General features: G+C 36.6%; 5 protein-coding genes across 7 annotated transcripts; all 5 read right to left on the bottom strand.

Annotated features, from left to right (window-relative positions):
• Nucleotides 1–1230: 1230 nt before the first annotated feature.
• LOC120003967 (AMSH-like ubiquitin thioesterase 3) lies at nucleotides 1231–9313 on the bottom strand. Of its 2 annotated transcripts, none has more exons than XM_038853146.1 (15): nucleotides 9022–9313; nucleotides 8461–8525; nucleotides 8295–8370; nucleotides 7990–8196; nucleotides 7670–7764; nucleotides 7063–7168; nucleotides 6883–6929; nucleotides 6376–6703; nucleotides 6125–6214; nucleotides 5972–6034; nucleotides 5277–5351; nucleotides 4060–4122; nucleotides 2342–2394; nucleotides 1755–1930; nucleotides 1231–1570 (listed from the first exon to the last, which is right to left on the bottom strand). In XM_038853146.1, the coding sequence occupies exons 1-14, from the start codon at nucleotides 9121–9123 to the stop codon at nucleotides 1756–1758; spliced, it is 1545 nt and encodes a 514-aa protein (XP_038709074.1). In that variant the 5' UTR covers nucleotides 9124–9313; the 3' UTR covers nucleotides 1231–1570; nucleotide 1755. The 2 variants fall into 2 exon arrangements, with proteins under 2 accessions (XP_038709074.1, XP_038709082.1); XM_038853154.1 differs by having other exon boundaries at nucleotides 1231–1561.
• LOC120002067 (protein trichome birefringence-like 4) lies at nucleotides 9143–12336 on the bottom strand. Its single transcript, XM_038850642.1, has 7 exons — nucleotides 11792–12336; nucleotides 11499–11691; nucleotides 11162–11355; nucleotides 10917–11075; nucleotides 10479–10793; nucleotides 10290–10356; nucleotides 9143–9226 (listed from the first exon to the last, which is right to left on the bottom strand). Exons 1-7 carry the CDS (start codon nucleotides 12319–12321, stop codon nucleotides 9143–9145), a joined length of 1542 nt encoding a protein of 513 aa, XP_038706570.1. The 5' UTR covers nucleotides 12322–12336.
• Nucleotides 12337–13124: 788 nt separating this feature from the next.
• On the bottom strand, nucleotides 13125–15757 carry LOC120003988. The gene is made up of 5 exons (XM_038853179.1): nucleotides 14960–15757; nucleotides 14026–14114; nucleotides 13860–13954; nucleotides 13534–13759; nucleotides 13125–13460 (listed from the first exon to the last, which is right to left on the bottom strand). The coding sequence occupies exons 2-5, from the start codon at nucleotides 14102–14104 to the stop codon at nucleotides 13345–13347; spliced, it is 516 nt and encodes a 171-aa protein (XP_038709107.1). The 5' UTR covers nucleotides 14105–14114; nucleotides 14960–15757; the 3' UTR covers nucleotides 13125–13344.
• On the bottom strand, nucleotides 15529–18013 carry LOC120003961 (putative pentatricopeptide repeat-containing protein At3g16890, mitochondrial). Its single transcript, XM_038853134.1, has one exon. The coding sequence runs from the start codon at nucleotides 17950–17952 to the stop codon at nucleotides 15802–15804; it is 2151 nt and encodes a 716-aa protein (XP_038709062.1). The 5' UTR covers nucleotides 17953–18013; the 3' UTR covers nucleotides 15529–15801.
• A 1303-nt stretch (nucleotides 18014–19316) lies between these two features.
• Nucleotides 19317–23076, bottom strand: LOC120002533. 2 transcript variants are annotated; one of them, XM_038851303.1, is made up of 7 exons: nucleotides 22949–23076; nucleotides 22600–22687; nucleotides 20332–20394; nucleotides 20189–20236; nucleotides 19731–19796; nucleotides 19593–19655; nucleotides 19317–19495 (listed from the first exon to the last, which is right to left on the bottom strand). In XM_038851303.1, exons 2-7 carry the CDS (start codon nucleotides 22651–22653, stop codon nucleotides 19487–19489), a joined length of 303 nt encoding a protein of 100 aa, XP_038707231.1. In that variant the 5' UTR covers nucleotides 22654–22687; nucleotides 22949–23076; the 3' UTR covers nucleotides 19317–19486. The 2 variants fall into 2 exon arrangements, with proteins under 2 accessions (XP_038707231.1, XP_038707235.1); XM_038851307.1 differs by lacking the exon at nucleotides 22949–23076 and adding an exon at nucleotides 22766–22785.
• Nucleotides 23077–24621: the final 1545 nt, after the last annotated feature.

The following is a 24621-nucleotide window of genomic DNA, read 5'->3' as shown; positions in this document are numbered from 1 at the left end:
TTAAGAGATTATTTTGCCAGTCCACGATATAATTCATTGATCAGTTTTATTTTTCCTGGTCTATTTTGAGAAAACTATAGTACCACATACATTAGTGAGATGTTAAATAAATCCCCATGGCGTAGCCTGAGTGGAAGGACAGATCTTAATATGTATGTGTAGGTTAGGTGCACGTCCCCAGATTCAATTCCATGTTTATTATATTCATAACTGGACTGAGACGTATTATCATGTGGGGTAGGCTGTATGCTGGGTCTCTCCGTCACCGGATGAAAAGGTTAAATCAATAATGTAGGAGTATGAGAAGTTGAGAACCTCTCGAATGGGCGTTAGAATTCGATGAGAAAATGGCAGTTCGGGACCGTAAGTTTACTGAAAATGTCAATAGCATTATTGACAGACATTGAAGAGAATCACATGCACAGTTGGAGATGGGGTACCCATGAAGGTGCCCACAAAGACTACTTGCAAGTCCAGGAATTTTGACAGAGAAACGAGGTTAGCACCTACCAGCTTCAAATGGAGGTTGGCACATACCAGCTTCAAAGGTCAATCACTGAGAGCATGCTTGGATTGATATTTTAGAGAGTCAAAGAGGGGAGAGCAGAGTGTGTTCGGATTGAGGGATTTGGAGGGAAAGAAAGATAAGGAAATGAGAGTTTCCTTTCAATTTTCAATTCTCACCTTTGGATAGTTTAGAAAAAACTAAGGGGAATGATTTGAAGAGAAAAAATAATGAGAGTCTCCCTTAACCCTACTTAACTCTTCATTCTTCATTTTTCAATCCAAGCTGGATCTCAATCTTGGAGCTTTCAGTTGTAGTTCTCCCAAATCTTTTGGGATCTGCCTATCCGCCATGACAGATATTCAATAAAATTCTGTTAAAAAGAATGATATTACATCATTAGCTTGTATTGTAGCTTTCAAGGTTCAATGCAATAGGAATAAATAGAGGAATGGAAATATGGTTTTTGGTAGGAGGATTCATGGACCATTAAAGATTCACAAGCTATCAATCAAGGCACCAGGCTCATTTGCCAACTTGCACGCAGATCATAAATTATCATTAAAACATTCTTCTCTGGGCGATCTTCATCACACTGGGTGTGGTCCAAATAGGCAAATATATAGAAGGAACTTATGGCCTGTATTGGCAATCGTGGAAACCGGAAAGCCTTTTATATATATGTACACACAGGAATTTTCACATAAGGGTCTAAAGTAAGCACATGTTTTCACCATAATTTTGATATATGTATATATCATTTATTCATTTGAGATGAAATAAATATAGAGATACTAACATCCGAAACAAAAACCAGTAAGCTATTACAATTAGATGTTTCTGAAAAGAAATGACAATCACAGGGTATGCAGAAAAAATATAGGTGAAGCGTACCTACAAGTTGAAAGGCACCAACAGCATGTTCTCATGATCCAACTATATTGAGTATCCTTCAAATTACATCTTAGGGTTCTGATAATCGCAGCTACTGAAAGCTTCAAATGGCGTCCGTAATTACACAATCATTTACAGTGACGCCTTGGGTAATCATATATCCTGAGCAGACTAACAACATACAACAGTTCAGAAAGAAACAAAAATAAAAAAACGAAAGAACATCAAGATGACTGAGCTCTAGTTCCATCATACTTCTGGTTCAGAAAATTGTTTGAATTAACATGTTGATAATGCATTACTTATGAGAAAGCTGGTTTCTTGAAGTCAAATCATGATGTTAAAGGAATCGCACCTTAACGAAGATCAATCACATCAAATTTTAACTTTTCATTCATATAGACATGAGAACAGTGCTCATAAATTGGGTTCCCATCTGAAGGCTCTTCATGGGGATGAAAACCCCGCTGCTGGCAATTACGAATCACGGAGACACCACTAGGATCAGACAGATGGAATATGCCATGTGGACTGCATTAGCACAGTAAGTGTGTCAAATGGCAGCAAAAATATAAAAATATACCTATATTTAAAATCATAGGATGATAAAATATATGATTACAGTTCAGCTTCGTGGTTTCAATTAAATTGTTATCTATGTTTTGACACACCAACTGCAGTATCATTCAATGCAGAACCAAGAATGGCCATGCCCTGGTTGAGCTGTGGGTTAGAATTTCAAACTTACTTCACACCACAGAAAGGCAGTCTTTCACTGTATGCATACCATACGGTCCCATACCGACAGCATCCAAGCACAAACTAAAGGATATGAATTCCAAAAATGACAAGCAGTAATTGCCATTATTCCCTTTCATTTGTGATCTCAAAGTAATGGCCATTCACTATAGACCAACATATAAAAAAGGAAAGAAAAGCTACCTTCTCTCATCTGTTGGGGCCATAACTATTGCAATTGCTTCTGGTAACATTATCTGGGGCAAAAGAAAAAGATTAAAATAAATGTTTCAGCAGTGCATAAAATACCATAAGAACACTACAAACAAAAGAAACTAAAGTAACTACAGATCCACAGTTGACTATAAATTTGTCCTACAATGAGAAGGAGGTCCAAATTGCAATAGTTATGAACAATAGAGTTACAAACTGCATCATGTGAAAGTCATTTTACATGAGCTGGCTGAGAAAGAAACACCTTGGTTAAGCGGTAGTTTCTACCCAATCACCCACAAAGCCCATTGGCCAAAAGTTGGGCATTACCAACAATTGGTAAGCAACGCCAGTGCACAAGACTCCTGCAATGGGCGGAGGCGAGGACAGACAAGATATATGCAGACCTTATCCCCACATAATATGTGGAGAGGTTGTTTCCAGGAATTGAACTTGTGCCTCTAGGTTGCACCTCTGCAACTCTACCACTGTGCCATAGGTTCGCCTGTAAAAGGTACACAACTTCCGTGCACAAGGCTCCTACAATGGGTTGGGTCTAGGTAGAATGTACGCAGACCTTACCCCCCCACATAATATGTGGAGAGACTGCTTTCAGGAATTTACATTTGACCTCTAGGTTGCACCCCTGCAACTCTACCACTGGGCCACATGCTCACCTGTAAAAGTAACAACTCACGTGCATAAGCTCCTGCAATGGGTGGGTCAGGAACAAGGATAATGCACGCAGACCTTATCCCCACATAGTATGTGGAGAGTTGGCTGAGAAGTTTGTTAAACAGTAGAAATAATTTTAGGTTATTATGGAGAGCAATGTCAAAGGGGAATAGTATGTTTTCGCAATTATATATAGATGCAAAGAAATGATGGGAAACTAGGAATCTAAGTTCTTCAAAGTTATTTAACTCTTCGAAGTCTAACTTACTCCAAAAAAGCTGCAAGCATCACTACCTTGAAGGCAAAAGGATCTAGTTTTGGCTAATCTGTTAAGCAATATAGTAACTGAAATTAGGTTGGGGACTATTGGGGAAACAGATTTGAAGACAATCAAGATTAGGGTTGAAAGCTGAAAACAACTGGGCCCAAGAATCATCATTGTAAATTCGATAGACAGAAAATTTACAATAATCTGAATCTGGTTACAAGGGAGTAAAAATAGAAGAAAACTTGGATGTTAAAACAAAGCAATAGGAGCTAATGATGGTTGCAGTTCCAGAGTTCTGACCACTACCCCCACTGAACCAAGAAAGAAAGAAAAGAAGACAGTTGAGGGAGAATACTCCAGGCACGCTTGCCTCCAATTTAAGCAATCCCTCAATTTCATATCCTCTAAGCATTGAGACAATAAGTGAAGCATCCAACTTCCAAGGATATAGAGGAGACTTAGCTTTTCTAATCCCAATATTAGTGATTTTTGCTTAGAAAGAAAAAAGGCAAGAATTTTTAATTCTAATACAACTACTAATTCCTAATATAAAAAAGACTTGATTAAACAACTAAAAGCCAAACATGAGGTCAAACAATTTTCCAAAACTAAGGCAAAAACAAAATGAACCAAACTAAGCCCGTTCCATCAAAGAGAATATTAGATATTTGCCTATCATATTAAATACAAAAGATTACCCTAATAATGAATTAAAATTTCTCATTCCGCATTAATAAAATGTTGCAGAGGCAAATGTTACAGTTACCTGATATGAATAATGAGTATGTAAATCAACCGACGACATGAAACAGGTCTGTGAAGGGTGTGTCTGAAACCAAAGTGAAAAATGATATAAGTTCAATATGAGCATAAAGTAGACATAAAATCTACAGGAAAAGATATGTACTCCCAAAATTTTCCATATTCTCAGGAAGAATTTCAGGTAGTAATTATCCAAACCTCTCCCAAGGAACCAAATTCTCCACGATGGAGGGAAAGGTTGTGTACATCTACTCTTCACCGACCCCACCTCCAAGGTGGGAGCCTTGCGCATATGAGTTATTAACGTTATTTTTAGAAGCCTCTACAATACATGGTGTAATTATTGACCAAAAATGTCTAAGCATTTAACGCAGCCAGAGAAAAATCAGATCAACTGAAAATATAGAGCAATACGAGACTTTTATAATAGCATAATTTCCAATTTTTAAGGAACGACCTGATCATGAAGCAACCAGAAATCCAGCAACTTTAGTGGATTAGTAAAAGAGTAATTCGTGCATAATTTTCAGCTTTTAAGGGCACTAAATCACCATAGTCTCATCAACAAATTTAACTAGATTCAACAATAAAAAGCAACTTAATCCAAAAAAATAAAATGGAGGGGGTATATCATACACAGTAAATACACAATCAAAAACCCCGGGAAGCATCACAGGGGCCAGAAAATTTTAGACTTCCCCTCCACCAAGTAAAATTTTGGATTAGATTATAAAATTTTCAAGCACTAAAAAAATTATATTAGCTAAGGTTAGCACTAAACAACGCAAACTAGCTTACAAGAGTGGAAGTGCATTGTCTCCCCAAGTGTACAAGATTGGCAGGGAATAACACCACATAACAAAAACACTGAGGAAAAACATGAATACATGCTAATAGCCATGACTTTTCAATTCTATAAATAGCATGGGCAAATGGAAATGCAAGCCAGTGGAAAGGATGATAATCATGATTACACGAACAAAATAACCACTCTGTGTCGATATCGAAGTAACTCAAAATAGTATTTCTTTGTTGCTTCGCCCAAACTGTCCTCAAAAAACTAAAACCCAGAAGAAAATAATAGACACAGTTTATAGCATGTTTACCAGCCAATGGGAAAAGCTTGCTTCTAACAGGCAGCAAATTAGAATATAGAACGCAATACAATATCAGCAGAATCACGGATAAATACCATTCTCTAAAAAATATTGAGCCACTTACATGAATCCAACCAAGAGGGAAAAGGGACAATCGGTCTTGAACTTCAAATATTTCTTCTTCATTCAATGTTTGACACTGAACATAGAACAATGGTTCAACACATGACCATGAAACAGAAAAGAAAAATACAAGAAACCATGCTAATGTGATTGCTGATGCAAAAGTTAAAAGCAGACGAAAAGGATTGCTTTCAATCAAACGTCAACTCATGTTAATTTCATTTTGCATGGCATAAGAAGTATATGTGGTGGCCAGAATTTGGAAATTTTTGCATGTCATGTGCAACCTGAAAGAGGGAAAAAAATATGAAGAAACTTAGTCTGTCTGAAAGTTGCAATTATATCATTCACCAATTAAGTGTACAGTCTGATTCGATCATGGGATAGAAGCTTAAAAAAATTCTCAGAAAGGAAATAGGATTTACTTTGATGATGAATTCTATTTACATGAGTAGTTAAAGTGCAAATGCACCTAACTGAGAGGAATAAAAACATTAATCTTAATTTCCAAGAATCATCAGTTTAACAAGCAAGATTGTTTTGTAATAATAATCTCAGTTAATCAAAGCTGATGGAACCCAATACAGCATAATGGAAAGAAGGTATCAGCAGGAATATTAAGGAAAATGCTATATGAACCCGAGACACATAGCAGTAGATGGAGAGGAAAATTTTTATAAAGATTATTAGTCATACCGAATCTGAAGTTGACTCTTGCTTTGGGATTATAAGCGTAGTGATTTGGAAAACCCTGTTTTTCTACACCCACAAGAAATTGACAGTATAAGAAACCATGTTGAAAAGCTTTCAAGCCTAAACTTCAAATTTTTTTCACCAATGATATCCTACCAATGAACCAGCAAGCACACCACATGTTTCTAAATTCTTCATAGTATTTGCCTGAGCTAATCTCAAGAAGGCTTCCATCATATTCACAGCCTGCAATATAAATCAAAATAGAACATTGAGAGACCAATAGACCATTACCATACTCATCAAGAATATTAAGCATCTACTCAGGGAAGGAAAAAAAAAACTGAAAAAAGAATGAAAGAAATGTGTCCATAGTATACGTAAAGAAGAATAAACAATAGACCTACAACATGTAAATGTTGATAAGAGTTGGGGCTTGGCATCCCATCTGGACAAGGTTTCACAGGTCCAGGTCTCGGATCTGCAACTCTTGATGGAGGAATTGCAGTTAAGTCCTGTACTTGAGCAAGAACAGGAGGAGGGGAAGGTTGTCTGATACTGACAAACTGGAAAGGATCTTCCCTCGCCTCGTTTATTAACAGAGAAGACAAATCGTCGGCAGGATGTGACCATCTACCATCATCTAAGGAGAGAATTGATTCCATTGCAGATCCAGCATCTCCAGGCACACCATCTCTTACTGTCACGATATCATGTTGCCCATCCGGAGTCAGGCTATTACCATTGGTAACAAAAATAAGGTCAGGTTACATGAAGCCACATTTTAGAAAGAAAAACTTAAATGAGTATCAAAGGAATATCTTGGGCTCATCATCGTATAAGTGAACTGGGCAAAATCCGATAAAGCACAAGTTGGGGATTATGGTATAGATGAATCTTGTAAAGGTACTGACCTGGAATTTTCAATAGAAGTTAACTCACTGTTGCTTGGATATTGAACCTGTTTTACACAACAGAACCAACAGTTCATGAAAGTTTCTAAAGTGTACTGCATTGACACACAAACACATGGAGGGGGACAGAGAGAGAGAGAGAGAGAGGAGGAGGAGGAGCAAGGAATGAAAATACATTACCTTAATTTGTGAACTAGGTCCTAGCCACTGGCCCCGAAGACCATTTGGACCTAAAAATGAGTGTCGAGACAAGGTCTCTTGCTTTGGAAGAGGCATGTTAAGGTTTCTGCATTATATCCAGAAGCTGGTATACTTAGGACAAGTCCACATTAAATTTTTATGGCAACCACAACTGAAGGTAAAGCAAAACATTCTCATATTAAAATAGAAACATTGCATAATTCAACAACATAAATGATCACTTGAAAAAGAGCAGCAAAAAGCAACTGATGTAAAATGCCAAGGAGAATTTATGCATCCCATTAATTAAGCTGATTGCCAAAGGCTCCAAGCAAGAAAATCAGACGTTATAAACTAAACGAAGCATCAAGAATCTAGATAACCGATCAAGCAGTCATGAGAGTGGATCATTTCAATCTAAGAAAACCATACAGGATGTCCCGCATCGAACTAATTAATCATTGCCACAGTCTCTTGGCCATCAAAATACGACATTGAGAAGTAAAATGAAGCCAAGGCCCTTTTGATAAGATCTGCTTTAGTAGGGCACGGAAGTGGATCATTTAGAGAGTCGATGGTGAGTGACTCATAAGAAGGATATACTCACATCTTCTGGAATTGGTTGTCTATCTGCAAGGGATATGATGAGTGAGCTTGATTACTGCCATATTTCCATGAAGAACTTGGTGCCATATTGGCAGACTGCAGCAAAATGAAGACGAAATTCAAACTACAAACTTCCACCAGAAGGCAAGTAAAGAAGAAGTCAGATAAGTCAAACTAAATCATAGGTAAAGCTTCCAAAAACAATGAACAAATAAACTGGATCAAATATACAACTTTAAAGCTGAACAAGATAACATATGAGTAACTTTGCCATATCAAATGGGCAATCTCACGTTAATGGTAAAATTGTTTTTGTGGTACCTGTTTAATATCCCCATTTAAGTAAGATTTTGTGCTGACTGGGGGCTGTTGCCATTCTAAAGAAGATTTTTCCAAACCACAACTAATCCTTTCAGAATCATCAAGTTCAAGCAGTTGAATTCCAGCATGAGCTTTGTTAAGTTCATCAACTAGACGTTGAAATTCAGGTTTCAATGATTCAAGCTCGTCTAGCACAGCAATCAATCTCTGGAAAAACAATGTAACAGATAAACCACACCATTATATCCCACATGAAATGATGAAACACAAAACGCAGAGTAACCACAAGAACAAATATACCAAACCTTTTTATAAGGTGATCTTTCTTTCGGATTTAAATGTTGGTAATCTTGATGGCATGGCATTGTTTCAGATACCAAACTGAAAAATATCAAATACAAGTGCAAGTTGATGAATTCTGTACCATAAATTCAGTATCACGTAAAAATAAAAAAGGAAACATCTATTTACCTTGAATATCTAATAAGTATGATATACAAATCTATAACATTCTTCTCCTCTCGGTATATGTTTGCCTGAAAATAACAAACAGATCCCAATTACGAAATTTTTTTTAAAATTAATTAAAAATTCATAAACAAATTATGGTTGATGAGATCCTATATGGTCCAAGCAACAATAAATTAGTTATTCAAAACGCATTGCATTAAAATGAGGACCGTACGCATAAGTCAAGGATGAGCAAGGCTATAAGGTAAAATTGCATCGTGAATTCGAAAGCAATAAAAATCATTCTAAGCTATCAAAGATACAACTACACTTTCCAGACACTAATAAGACATAAGCGATGATCATTGGTTACAATTTCGAAGGGAAAAAACAAGTATCAAACCAGTGCTATATAATTTAGCATCTAGACAACAAAAAGGCTAAAAAAACCCTAACAAACTCAATCGAAAATTGAAGTCCGATGATCAAGTCCGAGATGATTATCATAGAGCACATCAAGCTCTGCCGACGCGATAGGATTAAAATCAGATTGGAGAAGCAAATCGAATTGGAGAAGAGAACCTGTCTGAGGAGATTATCGGCTATACGGTAGTAATTCCGAAGCGGAATCCGATTGTCGACCTCGACCTTCCGAGCGATCGAGTTCACATTAATCTTCATCATGTTCTTCTGCTTGTAATTCTCAGGCCAGAATTTTCCGTTCACTGTATAACTCCGATCGAAACTCCAGTAGTGCTCCCGTTTGCTTCTCGCTTAATGCCTGAGCCTGAACGTGCGAGCGAAGGCAACCTCGTTATTTTGAAGAACGAAGGTTTTGATTCCTATGTCGCCATGGTGTGTGCAGAAGAGGGGTTTTTAGTTAAATACGTTATTAATCAAGCAATGGAAAATAATATTAATCAAATCCTTAAAGTAAAAAAATCTATAGAACAATTTAGTAATTTACTAAATCATCACCACATCATCATCATAATACTAATTTTAAAATTTTGGGATCTACGTAAATTTATTAAAAAATGAAATCCACTTCCACTTGTATTCGATTCCATAATTCATTTTTAGTTGGAATCATTTTATTTACTAATTTATATCATTTATTATCATTCTAAACCATGACATTTTAGAAATTCATCTTCGTTTCTTACACTATTCCATAAAAATTCTCTCGATTGTCTTCATCGTCGCACCAGTATCTCTATAATGTACATGTCTATATCATTTTAAACGGTATTCTCGAAAGTTATCTTCAATTAGGGCTATTCATACGTTAAATCTATAATCTCATTTCTTTAACTTATATTTACTTGTGTAGCCACAGCTATGTATATATTTTTGGATATATTGTCTTTTAATAGCTCCATACTCAGAACCATACATCACAATGGGCCATATATCTTATCTATATAATTCTTCTTTCAATCTTAAAAGGAATCATTCAATTGCATAAAATACCGGATGCACTCATCTACTTAATCCACCCATCTTTAATCTTATTACCTACATCTTCCCTAATATTTATGTCGTCTTGGAAAACCGAAGCAATATATTTAAGAATATTTATTTTTGTTACTTCTTTCTAATCTAATTCAATTGTTTGTTAGTTCTCGTGCCTACTTTTACTAAAATTATATTTCATATATTTTGTTTTAGTTTAAATCTTTTATACTCTAATACTTGCATCCATATCTCGAGTTTTAAATTAACTTCTAATATCATCTCATCCACTAAAACTATATCATCCAAAATAATATGCACCAAATTATCTCGCTTTGGATATGTCGTGTGAGTTCGTCATCACTTTAAACAAACCAAACGTTGAAATAGTGTACCTCAAGCCATTTTTTTTGAGGCCTTGTTGCCATCGAATGAGATAGACTTCCAGAAAGAACATTGCATCTTTACAAAAAATTGTTAAAAAAACTACAAGCAGTAGTAAAAAAAAATTACAACATATGAACAATTGCTAGTAGTGATCAAAAGAGATGATCTCAAGAGAATTTACAACACTACTGATTTACTTGTTCTGTGATATAAGCAGAGTGGCATAGAGAAGCTCATTCCATGAGTCGGGAACACCAGGAAGGCACCAATGGCTGCAGTCTTGGATCATCCCAGAGTTTCTAGGGATCTCCCGTGACCGGTAAATCGAAGGATGCCCATCTTGTCTGTACGCGGTCATCTTCGTAATGTTGAGATAAAAGACTGGTGTCTTCATCTCTGCTATAACAGATTCAAGGGCCCTCATCATCCATGGATATGCAGTAAGCTGTGTATCATTCATTATTGGTTGCCTCTCAGCATCACATCTCCCACCAGAATACCACTGCCCTTTCCTGCAATGCCAACAACAGAGAGAATCAAACCCAAGAGCTTAACAAAGCTACATGTTACCCCAAGTCCGCGACCAAAAAACGACACTCAAATAGACTTGAAATCCAGAACTAGGCATGATTTACCTAAAATGGGACGCTGAATATCCGCGAAAGAAGACCCTAGTGCGAGTGCTGTTAATATTAGCATCAACCCATTGTGCCCAAGTTCTTAAAGCTTTAGTGTATGCTTCAGTGACCTCTAAGTTGTTATAGACATGGCTGCCTTCTTGAAAGTATCTTTTCCTGAACAATAATGACTAATTAGTGTATACTACTCATTCATTCAAACCCAAAAGTTATTTTGGGACATTGTTACAAGCATATTTTACCCTTTATAGGTTTTCTGGTGAGTCCACCAGTGACCAGTGTTGAAGATGATAATATCAGCATCAGAGTACTTTGAGGAAGAGCCCTCGATCATGTCGAGCCTCAGTGTTTCTCTTCGTTTGCCTCTTTTGTCCGAGCCTTTCCATTCTTGAACAAGGAATGGGGATTTGATAAAGTCGATGGAGCATCCATAATCCTAAAAAATTGCAAAACGCATTACTCAAAGTGCATAATAAAGAAGGAAAAACAAGCCAGGCATTTTCACAAACAGAGAATGAACAAAAGGAAAACAAACAGAAACCCAGATTGATATTCTGATGACAGAGTCACAGAGCTTACTCTGAATTTGTAAGAGAAGAACCCTTGACTCCTGAATTGACGCCTACCCGAAACTTCAATGACTCTGCTCTTATCCTTCAACGATTCTCTCAATGCACACAACAAAGACCCCCACATGTTCCTGTTCAATGAGTCTCCAACAAAAACCAGCCTCTTTCCCCTCAGAATCTCCAACATTTTTCTCCCATCAAACCTGAAAAGGCAACAAAAACAATGAAAAATAGGAACAAAATTTCACAAGAATCAACAAGTTATTTTTCAATATTTTGGTGTTCTTTGTGGGCGTTTGGGACCTTGGAATGTGACACCCATGCGGCTTCCATTTGTATTTAAGATAATCAGTGTCCAACCTTCCATTCTTGAAGCAATTGAAGGAATCGTCGATGTACGGACAATACCCGGGTGGGTAAATCGGGTCAGAATCATCCACCCACTTACCATCAAAGATATCACAAGAACTCAACTCTTGTATAACATCAGATTCTGATTGTATCGAATCACTGCTACGGGTCTTCTGCATTGCAGTGACAGAAGAGAACATGCAGTTATCGCGAGAATCCGAGACGAGGCAGGTGTTCGATGAAGAACAAGGGACTGAAGTGAAGGGGGAGACATAGTTTGCTGCAGTGAGAAGGCGAGAGGCTAGAGAAGCGGCAGTGAGGGCGAAAGAGTGGTTGGCGAGTGACGAAGAGAGGAAGATGAGGGAGAGAAGGAGAAGAGAAATGGCGAAAACATGGATTCTTGAAGTCGAGAGGGAAGGATGTGTAAGGTTTCTTGGGTTTTGCATGAAAGTGGAGAAGATTTTCTTGAAAGATGATGCCATCAGAGGCTTTGACGATCTTGCTCTGTTTTACTGGGTTCCTCAATGCCATTAGAGGCTTTGTCGATTTGCTCTGTTTTATGGCGGAAGCCGCGGTCAATTTTAGATTTTCGGTCATGACCGTCGGATTGAGTAGTTCCTAATCCAGTGGCTCTTATGAGCCATGTCAGCAGCACATGCGCTGCCGTCACAGAAGCCGTGCCGAAAATCAGAGGGAGATGTCCTCTTTTTTTATTTATCGGGAAGGCTCCGCCCTAATGGCCCACTGTGTATATGGTGTGGTCATCAATTTAATAATGAATCAAAATTCAGTATGCAAATAAGATTGGATCGAGATCCAAAATAAGATCTTTCATCTCTCTCAAGAAACACGTCCATACCATCGGCCTCAGCCCACGAAACCAAGTAAATCTACTCTCTAATACATTTTTTAGTAAGCCCTTCCTTGACAGGGATGCAATTGGTGGCTATGGTACTACTTGAAGCAGGCTGTCCAGTGTCAAAAATTACACATAAATTAATTCACTAAAGTATAAACACATAAATTAATCTTTTATTTCAAAGTTATCAAGCAATTGAAATTGAACACGCTGGTACTCAACTCAGGTCGCTAACCATTCATATATTTCTGCCCACGGTGTAGGATTCGAACCCTATGAACAACATATATGTGAATATTTGTGTGTATATGTTGTTGCATATGTTGGTGTGTGTGAGTTCTATGTGCCATATAAAGAAATTGATATCTAAACATGAACTTCAGATGGGATTTTCTTTTTTTCAGGATCAAAGATCAACAATCCTAATACAAAAATGGAGTTAACCACAGCTCCTTAAAAATATATAATGTATTCATATTGATGGAGTTAGCAACAGCCATTCATCAACTCAAGCTCACTTACATACTGTCTTAGTAAAGCTATACATCATCTAAAATTTACTTTGTATAGTCACTATAACAAAGCTGGCAAACCACACCTATATAAAGCAACCTATGTGTTCATATCAGATAATTAATAATCCATATCAAAGCAACAAAGCAAGTCCTATAATCATCAAGCAGATCCACAATAGCACTGGAGCAGCAGCCCTGCCTGCAGTGTCCTCTTCAGCTTGAATGTGCTCGGCCACATTGAAATTACCTACACAAAGCATTTGCCAGATTAGTAACACAACCACAAGCCAATTTGCCCGATTTCAAGCTTGTATCGATACCTCTTTCAGGGCCGTGGCCACATCCCGCCTCGATCGTGTCTTGAACGTCGTGTATAGTGGCCTTATTGTAGAATAAAAAGTGTGCTAAAATGTTGTCAATGCAGTTGAGTACTAGGTGTGTCTCTGTAAGGCATGGACCAGTACAGTATTGGTCAGTATACCCGTAAGGCACGTTGAGGTTCCCAGATGCAGTCAGTCTGTAGGATTCTTCACAGCTGATGTATAACTGAGATTGTCGAAACAAGAATAAATCAGTCTGCCGCTTCAAAGGAAATTCACTTTAAGCCTCACAATTTTGGTTATGCAGACTAAATAATCTTACTTACATTTCTCTCGTTGAAACATAGCAAGGCTTTGGCAACAATTTGCGCCGGATCATCACCGCCAGAGCCCACTCCAGGCACATCTTCATCTGCTTCCCCTGCTATTCATTGATAATTAGCATAAATGAAACATCAACAAATAAGCTACATGTTTTAGTTCTTTTTGTACCTAAGATGCTGCCATGAATGGAGATGCACACCACAGCAAGAGCAAGAACCCATAAATTGATGGAGCCTGAGGATGCCATTATGGAGCTTCTGCACAATGAAACACGAAAACCAGAGGAGAAACAAGGGCTGGTTATATAGTAATGTGTTTGCTAGTCACTATTCTGAAGCATATCAGAAATTTTCCTACTATTTTGTACTTTTGATGATTTGGAGCATGACCCACAAATCAAACGATCAAAATTAAACCACTGCAACGATTTCGTGATGGAGAGAATGTTGAAACAATAAATGAATTTCAAGTGAGTTTGGTAAATTCATGTGGAAAACTGTAACAAACTTGGTGGGTTTTTCTCTAAATTTTGGGGAAATTTTTGGAGGAAAAGAGAGAAGCTCAGGGGAGAAAGTGGTTGGAGTGCAAGTCACCAACTTGTTTCTTTATAAGAACTTTCTTCTGCCAGTTTTAAAGGTCAAACCTAAAAATGTTAGCTGGTTTAAAACCTCCTAAAAGAAGTCAAGGAGGATTTTCAATAGCAACAAAACTACTATTTACTTATTGGCCTATGTGACCAAGTCAAAGAAGTATGAAACAGGGACATTTGTCAACCAATCAAAAGGGAACAAGTGGCTTTCTAATTCTCCAAGAAATACATGCATTCAATATACACACTTCAGCTTACGGCACCAACCAACAAAATTTACAAAAACAAGAAGACAAAGGTTAACCACAAGAGTGTGCAGAATTTGGGACATCAGTAGTTCCTTTCACACGTGAATCCCTTTAAAAAGTAAAAACTGTCTGTGCATATCGCATAAACAAGGTTCAGCATGGAAATTTCTCAGTACAAATATTTCCGCAAAGATCACTTCCACCATGAAAATGTCGATAAAATGGGGAGTAGAAGCTGCTCTTTGAACATTGAAGACAAATATACCTTACAAAGCAAATGCATGACTATTGCTGGGAACATAAACTGCTGCATACTGTTCTGAAACTAACTTCTTCCTTGGACATCTCAGTCATACCTCTGCCGTATTTACGAAAGCTTGCTTCATGATGGAGCACTTGGCATTTACAATAGCCAGGTTAAGGCAGGAAGTACAGGGACAGGGCCTGCTTCTCATGAGGGATAGAGGATGTCGGAAAGCTGAAAAGATGCTCATGAACTGGTTTAAGGGCCTTTGAGCACACAGTATAAGTAAATAGGAGGTGCTTCTCTACTTAGAGAAGGGGGTGAGGTCACCGTGGTGGCTAGGGTGAGCATCTTCATGGCTCCATGTGCAAGCATTATTTATCTTCCAACTTGCTTAGTTTAAAATAACCTTATCCTTGCTGCATTTAGTAAGCTTTGGAGAACGCCAGAACCTACCACACCATGACACCGTCAAGAGACAATTTTTCCATGTATACAAAACATATCTTCTTTTACTTCACCCATGTCTGTCTCCACTCTCCTGGGATAATGGATAAGCATTGACAGCTTACGCTTATAAGATCTGATTCATCTGAAGCAAAAAAAAAAAAAAAAAAAGCCACATCCACTGGGTGTCTCGACAACCAATTCCATTCATCTCGGTCAAAAGACGCACCCCAATAGGAATACTTTATACAGGAAAATTTTCCTCCTGAATGATAATGCAAATAGGGAGAAATACAAGGTCACGGAGCTGAGCCTGTACTCGATGTGATTACACAAACGCATGTGCAGATGGCAGTATCTGCTAAAGAAGATAATCTCAACAAACAGCCAACTCCAGAACCAACAAGAAAACAGTCCTAAGGGAGAGGAATGGGTTTCACCAAAATTCCCTTCTCCTTGCATCTTTTTGCTATCTCATTGGCATCCTCAAAGTGAGCTTGCTTGAGTAGATGGTCCAAAAATAAATTGCATGTATAAGAATCAGGAAAACAATTATTTGCTTCCATTGAAAGAAACAACTTCTTAGCTTCATCAAATTTCCCGGATTCACACAGTGCCTTGATTAAAGAAGTGTATGTATAGTTATCAGGATTCAAACCCAATGTCAACACGGAAATGAACACATCCTTTGCTTTCTCAACTTTATTCATCCGACAGAAGCTTTGAATCAGAGCATTGAAAGAAAAAATATCTGGGCTTACACCGTTTGCTTTCATCTTTCTTACTAGTTTCATTGACTTACCAATATCCCCAGCCACACAGAGAGAGTATATTAATATATTGTATGTGACAGCATTTGGGTTGACACCCCACTCAACCATTTCAGTGAAACAACCAAAAGCATCCTCAATACGGTGTGCTCGACAAAGACCATCAATTATGGAAGTAAAAGTGAAGATATCTGGTAGAAATCCATGTTTTAGAAGCATCTCCAACAGCTCTTGTGCTTTACGAACCTCTCCATCCTTGCAGTACCCACTAATGAGGGTATTGAAAGTAACACGATTAGGAGCAATACCTGTATGTTGCATCTCTCTTAAAGTATTTGCAGCCCTGCCCATCATATTGACTTTGCAAAAGCAATCAATAACCATGTTACACGAGAAAACATTTGACAGAAGTCCATCCTTAATCATCAGCTCGTAGTACCGATCCCCCTCAACATGTTTTCCTGCATTGTGTAATGCTTCAATTAGCACAATGTAAGTATTAAACCCTACCTTCACACCCCGCTTAAGAAAATTATCCAATATTTCACATGTCTCATCAATATCCAATTTCTTTATAAAACAAGTTAGTATAATGTCAAATGTCGAACTGTCAGGCAAGTATCCTCTCTCACTAATTTTCCTCAAAAAGACAGCTGCCTCTCTTGCCATAAAGCAATTACAAAGGCAGCACAGGAGAGTGTCACAAGTGAACTTCTGCAAGATGGGATTTTTCTCCATATAGCCTATTAACAACTCAAATGCCTTAATTGGGGCTGTGCAACGAAACACTCCTTGAATCAATGATCTAATGGTAGCTTCATTCGGATACACATTCTTCTGCTTCATTGTCTCCACAAGCCTGAAGACTTCATCTACCCTCTTTGCATTACAAAAGCCATCAATTAGAATTGTATATGTATGCACGTTAGGTGAATGTCCTGACGTCTCCATCTGTTTCACCAACCGAAGTGCCTCATCAACCACGCCAATTCTACAAACTCCATGTATAAGTATATTGTAAGTAAACCTATCTGGCTTGCAACCATCAGCAGACATCTGTTGGAATTTCAAATATGCTAAGTCAAGGGAATTAGATTTAACCAATGCATCAATGACTGAGTTGTACAACCTTGTACTCGGGCTAATCCCCAAAAACGAAATCTGCCCAAATATATCAGCACAGTACTTGGCCAATCCTAATCTTCCCCAACTACCAATCAAGATACAGAGCAATTCCTCCGAGACTCGAAAACCTGAGTTTTTAATATCCTGAAGCAATTCAATAGACAAAACAACCGGCCCTTCTCGATGGAGAACATTAGATAAAACACCCTTAACGGATTGATTCCTAGAAACTAAAGGGTCGAAATTCGAAACCCATATAAAAAATCTCAAAGCATGCAATGGGTTTTCTTGATTCTGCAAGATACTCACCACAGCTTGAGGATTCAAAATTATCCGTCTTGCCTTGACCTCATGGTCCAGTAACAAAAACCAGTCATTCCTAGACAGAATCCGAGCAACGTATTGACGATCAACCGGAATGAAGTTATTTTGAGCTGAAAGTGGAGTTTTTTCCACTGAAACTAGGCTTGGTTTCGAAGCAACAGTACCTCTTGAAGTTGAAATAGCTTCGACGTCGTCATTGGTGCGTCTTTGATCAACGCGACCTGATGTTGTCGATTGGGTCGTTGGTTGAATCTTCGCTCTGTTGAATTTTTGCAGATGCAATCGTTCCTGGGAGAGATTACTGAGTGCAGCTGATGCCCTAGAAGCTAAAGAAGAGAGCCGTCTCATGGCAGTCTGAGACTCTGAGGAACCAGTCCCCAAATCCAAATGCCAAACCGGGGAGGTTATCGGACATTAGCTGCTTGTTCCAGACTTCCAGTCGTATTCCAGCCCAAGAATTGTTAGCCTGGGCCTGTCCTTTCTGTTCTACAGAATAAAGGCCTGTTATATCCTGGGCCCAAATCCAGTTCGAAAATTGGAAGACCAACATGGCAAGATGAAATGTACAGCAAACATTTTCCATCACATAAGAAATAAAAAGTTGACGAGTGCCTTATCTTGGGCTTATTGTTTTGTTTGTTTATGAAGGTCTTTTGTATTCACCCCATATTTCCAATGAACGGCTGTGATGTAGAGATGTAAAGTGGGCTGAGGCCATGAGCCCAACACGGCCCATTTTCATGAGTTCAAGGGCCGTGCTAAGCCCGACTCACTTTATTTACACGGGTTGGGTTGAGAATCTCAACTTGAAAGGCTGAGCCAGGTTGCAAAATAATAATTTTTGAAAAATTTTATCTACACACCATAAAAATACTATCTTTACACAACTTTTTGATTATGATAAGTTTACACCAAAAAATTATATGTCTACACACAAAATCATAGTGAAAATACTCAATTACCCTTGTTTTATACAATATTAGAAATATTAGTGTTAAGTTTACACCAAATTTTCACAACTACATAAGCCTAGTTTGGTAAAGTTTTTTGAAAGTAACAGATATACTAACAGAAATGGTGGTAGTAGAAATGCTGGACAATTTTAGTAGCAGATATGCTGTATGAACGTTTGATGGTGTAGCATATTGTGACATAAATTAACAAGTGATGTAAAGATAATATTTTTGTGGTATGTAAAGAAAATTTCCCATAATTTTTACCTTGTCGAGTTCAGCCCATCTGCTTAGGTAGTGTGATGTAAAAATATTTGAAGGTTATAATTAGATTGGAGAACATTAACCTTAGTTTTACCCGTTAAGAGTCTCAAGTTTGATTCACGCGACTCCATCACATTTTCATTCTAGGGCCTGCTAAGGCCACCAAACCCAGCCCTTGGATACTTAGGATGTCGGGTCAGGGTTTTGAGTTTCACGCGAGCTGCCTCCAGATGGGCCGGTCCGGCCTAATAACATCTCTATTGTTAGATGTAATTTACATTTCTTATTTAAATTTTGGTCCAATTCAAGTCTAATCACAGAAAGAGACCTCATTGTGCTAGAGGAGTTCGTTGTCAATGGTGAACATATATCACACAAGATTGTGTCCCTAAACCTATTGCTCCCAAAACATAACTATTGTGGGGGTGTTAGAATACCATCATCTCGTCCATGTCTACGCCCCTGTAACCTTAATTATAACATTATGCACCATCATTACCGATTAGTAAAATAGATATTTACACTCGAGTCGCTAGTTAAAGTGATGGAAGAGCAAACTTGACATTAACAGGATAGTTTCAACAACTGTCCAATCTCAAGAATTAAAGTCCTTGTAGAAACATCACAAACTAAATTCTCCTCTATCTTATCATATCCCGATCGATCTACTCCTCCTGCACCAATATCGACCAAAAGTGTTTGGAAAAACAATTCAAATTTGAACTAAAATATTATATATAGTCTTTGATTAACTCCATTTGAGGCACTTACATGGCTAGATGGACCGGATGTGCATGCGGGCCTTCTAGGGGGAAGTTGTTGGTGCGGTGTTCTCTGTAAATACAAAATTTCAATAAATATTTTTAAAAAAATCCAAAATAATAATTTAAAATTGAAATAAACGAGAACCTGTAATTTTGGTCGGAGAGTCTCAATTGCCACTGTTGAACTTTGATTCATTCCAGCCGCACCTTGCTGTATTACATTTCAAAACAGGTTTGATTAGCTTGCTTTCATATTAATGGATTAGATGTAATTCCGAGTATAGTGGAGTAGGAAATTTCTTTGCGTATAGGTCTGATGGTCCTAGTTTTAAACCCATATGAATGTTCAAGGACAAGCAATGGTTCAAGTTTAGGCCCAAGTTAAATGTTCAAAATTTCAAATGATAAATGGTATTGTTTTCGGTAAATAATAATAATAATAATAATTTGGAGTAAAAATTTAATACGAAAATTTAATAAGGTTGGGCTTGAAAGTTATTCACTTGGATTTGACCCGCCATTAAGGCCCATATGTCTATCAGATACTAAGCGGCCCATCCTAATAAGAAATTTGGGTCAGTGTTTAGATAGAGATGCGAATACCTTGCAAAGGGCCCAGTCAGCAGAGTCAAAGAAGGCACGTTGATGGTCCTACATTCCCATTATCAATAAATCATTAATATATTAAATGATAAAAAAGAAAGACTTATTTTAATTAATTTATTTATTTTAAATATCCAGTTTACCTTCGAAATCAAAGGCTTTTTCTTGGGAGCAAGTCCTCCATATTTGTTTCCACCTGTTGCTCCCTATTATTAACACAAATGGAGAATAAAATAATATAGTCAAAGGTATACTTGAATTTAAATTTTAAACACCTTTTTGCATTTTTAAATTTCAAAGTAAGAAAATGAATTTCAAATTTGAAAGTTATAATCATTTAGGTTTAAACTAGTCTTTCTTCTCAATCTGAATTGGTAATGCCTTTTAGACGAAACTTTTACCCAAATAACAACATCCCTCCCTCGTATTTTTACAGACAATGATAATGGGTGCACTTAAGACACTAGATAAGAATAATTAATTAGGCTCAAAAAAAGTTAAGAAGGTGGAATTTATGAATTTCAATGGCATAGGGAGCAGAAAATACAAAAGACGAGTCCTAAGACACCCATTATTATTACCCTATTTTTAAATAACACAATAACAATCCCTCATAATTTATTACCAATGACGTCACTGCTTATGTATATATATATGCGTAATGAGAACCGACTATGTATACCACCATATAATATCCACTGGCCTATAATGAAAAATAAGCATTATTATGCTTATATACTTATGCGACGCCACTGGCATAAGTATATATCATTATGTAAATATACGTGACTATCATTATATATACCCACATATAATGACGTCACTGTAATAAATTGTGAATAAATATTATTATGATATTTAAAAATATGTATTACTATTATTTTGGTAAAAAAAACTCTATTTGGAATAGACAGCTAATGCTAGGCCCAACAGTGAAAAACTCCGCAAGATTCACATGCGGGCCCAGCAACACAACTGGAGTTGTCATAGCGTACGGTCAATCGTACACTGCCGACAGTTTTCAGGAATGTCAGCATTTGTAATCAAGGTTGTGTCATTTTTATGGGTTACCGGGGGCTGCTGTAGTAATAACTACAGCCGCCCCCACTGTAGACCTTTTGGACTTTAAAATAATTTTTATTTATTTTTAAAAAATTATATATGTGTAGTACTAGGTCTAACGATTCCAACAACATATTTTTTGTCCGAAACAAAAATCAAATTCATAGCGATCGAAACGTCGAATGTTTTGAGTTTATATTCAACGGTTCAGAATTGTTATGCATTTTTCACGTTAAATTTGATTTTTGTTTCGAACAAAAAATATGTCTTTAGAATCGTTACTCCGAATACTACACATATATAATTTTTTAAAATAAAAATAAAAATATTTTGAAATCCAAAAATGGCTACAGCTGGGGTTACTGTAGTTATTACTACAACATCCCCGAGAACTCCATTTTTATAGCCGTTAGATGTAGGGACCATTTACATTACCATATGATGTGATAGGCCACATGCTATTTGTACTTTCGGCCAATCACAAGAAAAAAGGTCAATTTTTTTATAACAAAAAACTTATATTAGATTTTCTACCTCCATCTTTCTATAATTCACCAAACGGACCTATTAATATAATCTTATTAAGGGAAGTCATAAAAAAAAACATGCAATTTATGAAAATATACACAAATGTGTGTAAAATTCTAAATAGGACTTCATTCCAAATAAACTTTTATGCCCCCAAATAAATGAAAATTGCATTTTTCGTTACAATAAAATGTAAACCAAACATGCCTTTAGGCTATATAAAATAGGCATGACATTAATTTTTATAGGTTGTCAAATGACCAACCTGAAATAGGTTTAGAAGTAAAATAAAGAAAATACAATAGAACTTAAAGTTATATTCTCATTATCGTAATAAATGAACCAACTGTAAACTTTAGACCCTAAAATTCGCGCCTAACTAACAAATTATGTGATTATTGTTATTATATTTTTGAGATTTTGTCCACCAACCATAAACTTTAAACCCTAAAACCGCTCCAAAACCTCAAAATCATGTGTTTATTATTATAATTTTGGGGTTTTGTCTACAAACACATATATTGCAAGAATGTATGTCTAGTGGTTTCTCGAGGGAAAATGATGGACAACGTCCAATTACCAAACAGGTAGGAAACGACAGCATACACGCTGCCATTTGCAACGCTAGTAACATACAACAAAAAAGACTAGTAACATACAACGACAGAGTAAATGGGTTAGCACGTGGACGTATTGATATTTTTCTATCAAAATGGAGAACTGTTCAACCTATGCGGGTTTTAATTAAAAAAAAATTAACTGAATTTTAATTAATCACTTGGAAAACAATTAAAGATCAGTTTGGTAGGTTATTGTCGTACCTGGTTGTCCTGATCAGAGACAACAAATCCTTCGGTTCCATTGAAATCTGCCATATCTCCCTTCTTCTTGCTTGAAAAAAAAAATCACCTAAAACCAGAAATCTACCATTAATCCACATACCCCAAAAGGAAAATATAGATAATTGACAAGCAAAATCAAACAAACCTCAATATTTACAGAGAAAAAGTGAAAGGGAAAACGCAATTCAGAGAAACTAAAGCAAACCCAGTAATGAAATTGACAAAAGAACACCAACCCACATACATATATTTATGCATATATACGTATATATATAGAGAGAGGAGGGTGGGGGTGGGGGGGGGGGGAGAGAGAGGATATTGATATTACCTTGCAGATGGAGAAAAGTGAGAGATGCACAAGGGGAAAAAGAAGGGACAAAGTGATATAAAGAGATAGATAGATAGAAGGGGGGTTGAGTGAAAGGAGGCTAGATAAGAATATGTGCATTGGTTAGGTAAGATATATATGACAATTTTAGAGGATATTAATCGAAATCAATCAATCAATATTGTAAAAATATGTAATTTTTTTTTTGTTTACAAGCAAAAATTGGAAAACAATCAAAGCTGACAAATTAGGGCAACTACTTATGAGACTAATTAAAAGTATAATATGTGTGTTTTATTTTTATTTTAAATTATTAGAATTTCTCATACCATAGAATTATGGTTTTTTCATTTTGCCGTTAAGGTTATCAACATCATCGGTTGGTCCACATCACTAGACTCTTTCATCCATTATCGACAGGCTTGTTTATTTTGGGTTGATTTGATGATGCTTCGTTTTTAAGTTTTAACCAATCAGAATTATAATTTCAAAAAATAATTATTTTTTAGTCAATTAATCATAAATTTTTTGATCAATGAGTTCTGTTGGTTTCTTTATGTAATACAATCAAGTAGACATTTGTGATAAGCATTGAAAAATCTTTTGTCCCTCTATTTTGTATATGGGATAAACAAACACATCGTACTAAATTATGTTATAACGACACTAACGAGACCGTCAACATTTTTTTAAATGTTAGATGACATTTTTTTTCCCAATCCCATTAGTCAAATGGGTTGAATTAGTAAAAAATCTAAATAATGAAATTAATAAACTAAATTGGGAAACAAAAGGTGGGAATATGAAAAATGGTAAATATGAAAGCCTCCAAAGTATTTAAAGATTATTCCCTCATGTGGAGTCACCATCATAAAACTTTGTTTTTTAAATATCGCTAAGAAATATGCTATTCTTTGTAATCGAATCTTAGACACACATATGTCTAACCCAATCGATTGTCAACCGAATCACCTCTCTTTGGTTACCATCATAAAACGATGTCACAAATTGTAGGTATAAAAATTGAAAAAAGGAAGTTTCCCTATTCCATGTCATAAGAAAAGGCATTGGAGAGTCAATTCGAGTCTCCAACTTGTAATAAGTATTTTGGAAAATCAAGATTCAATTAGTCAACTTGGAAATCGAATGACAGAAAGAACAAATTGTCAAGTAAAGTATTTTATCTTATGAGAAGAAAATTCAACTTGTACTCTTTTTTTTTTTTATTATCAAGAATTCAATTTGTACTTTGTAGTTGAGAAATTTAGTAATTAGACTTGTTTGATGTTGAACCTTTTTGTCTTTCATGGGCCTAGATGAGCCCATAAGTGCATGAAACTGTTTTTATCATGGTCCATGGGCCCCAAACACGAAGTTAGTGATCCGTTACAAGATGGAAAACTTTAGTCACACCCCACTTTTTACTAAAGACACCCCGTCAACTGAGTTTTACAAGGGATGGTCAACTCAAATTGGGGTGTCTTTAGTAAAAGGTGGGGTGTGACTAAAGTTTTCCTTACAAGATACCATTTACCTCATTATGGGCCCATATGAGCCCATTATTGTTTTTTTCACTGGCTTGGTCAAAACTTTGTCCTAGGGTTTGAGAAAAATATTCAAGTCATATTAGGATCACATATCAAGCAAATCATGTAAGCTCGTAGTAAAAAACA

The sequence above is a fragment of the Tripterygium wilfordii genome, chromosome 1 (assembly GCF_013401445.1).
Source record: "Tripterygium wilfordii isolate XIE 37 chromosome 1, ASM1340144v1, whole genome shotgun sequence".
Taxonomy (NCBI): Eukaryota; Viridiplantae; Streptophyta; class Magnoliopsida; order Celastrales; family Celastraceae; genus Tripterygium; species Tripterygium wilfordii.
Note: the sequence above shows the minus strand (reverse complement) of the source record. Positions and strands in the feature narration are given on the sequence as shown.

What these genes read in the sequence shown, in the direction of transcription:
- LOC120003967 (XM_038853146.1), bottom strand. Translation starts at nt 9,123, where the DNA reads ATGATGAAGATTAATGTGAACTCGATCGCTCGGAAGGTCGAGGTCGAC. An exon ending in AAAGATCACCTTATAAAAAG is followed by an intron (nt 8,197 to 8,294) that starts GTTTGGTATATT and finishes TTGTTTTTCCAG; the next exon opens with AGATTGATTGCTGTGCTAGA. An exon ending in CTTATCAACATTTACATGTT is followed by an intron (nt 6,215 to 6,375) that starts GTAGGTCTATTG and finishes TTTATATTGCAG; the next exon opens with GCTGTGAATATGATGGAAGC.
- LOC120002067 (XM_038850642.1), bottom strand. Translation starts at nt 12,321, where the DNA reads ATGGCATCATCTTTCAAGAAAATCTTCTCCACTTTCATGCAAAACCCA. An exon ending in CATGGGTGTCACATTCCAAG is followed by an intron (nt 11,692 to 11,791) that starts GTCCCAAACGCC and finishes TTGCCTTTTCAG; the next exon opens with GTTTGATGGGAGAAAAATGT. An exon ending in CACCAGAAAACCTATAAAGG is followed by an intron (nt 11,076 to 11,161) that starts GTAAAATATGCT and finishes ATTATTGTTCAG; the next exon opens with GAAAAGATACTTTCAAGAAG.
- LOC120003988 (XM_038853179.1), bottom strand. Translation starts at nt 14,104, where the DNA reads ATGGCATCCTCAGGCTCCATCAATTTATGGGTTCTTGCTCTTGCTGTG. An exon ending in TATGTTTCAACGAGAGAAAT is followed by an intron (nt 13,760 to 13,859) that starts GTAAGTAAGATT and finishes CGACAATCTCAG; the next exon opens with TTATACATCAGCTGTGAAGA. An exon ending in TGGCCACGGCCCTGAAAGAG is followed by an intron (nt 13,461 to 13,533) that starts GTATCGATACAA and finishes TGCTTTGTGTAG; the next exon opens with GTAATTTCAATGTGGCCGAG.
- LOC120003961 (XM_038853134.1), bottom strand. Translation starts at nt 17,952, where the DNA reads ATGAGACGGCTCTCTTCTTTAGCTTCTAGGGCATCAGCTGCACTCAGT.
- LOC120002533 (XM_038851303.1), bottom strand. Translation starts at nt 22,653, where the DNA reads ATGGCAGATTTCAATGGAACCGAAGGATTTGTTGTCTCTGATCAGGAC. An exon ending in TCTCTGATCAGGACAACCAG is followed by an intron (nt 20,395 to 22,599) that starts GTACGACAATAA and finishes TGTTAATAATAG; the next exon opens with GGAGCAACAGGTGGAAACAA. An exon ending in CTCTCCGACCAAAATTACAG is followed by an intron (nt 19,656 to 19,730) that starts GTTCTCGTTTAT and finishes TTGTATTTACAG; the next exon opens with AGAACACCGCACCAACAACT.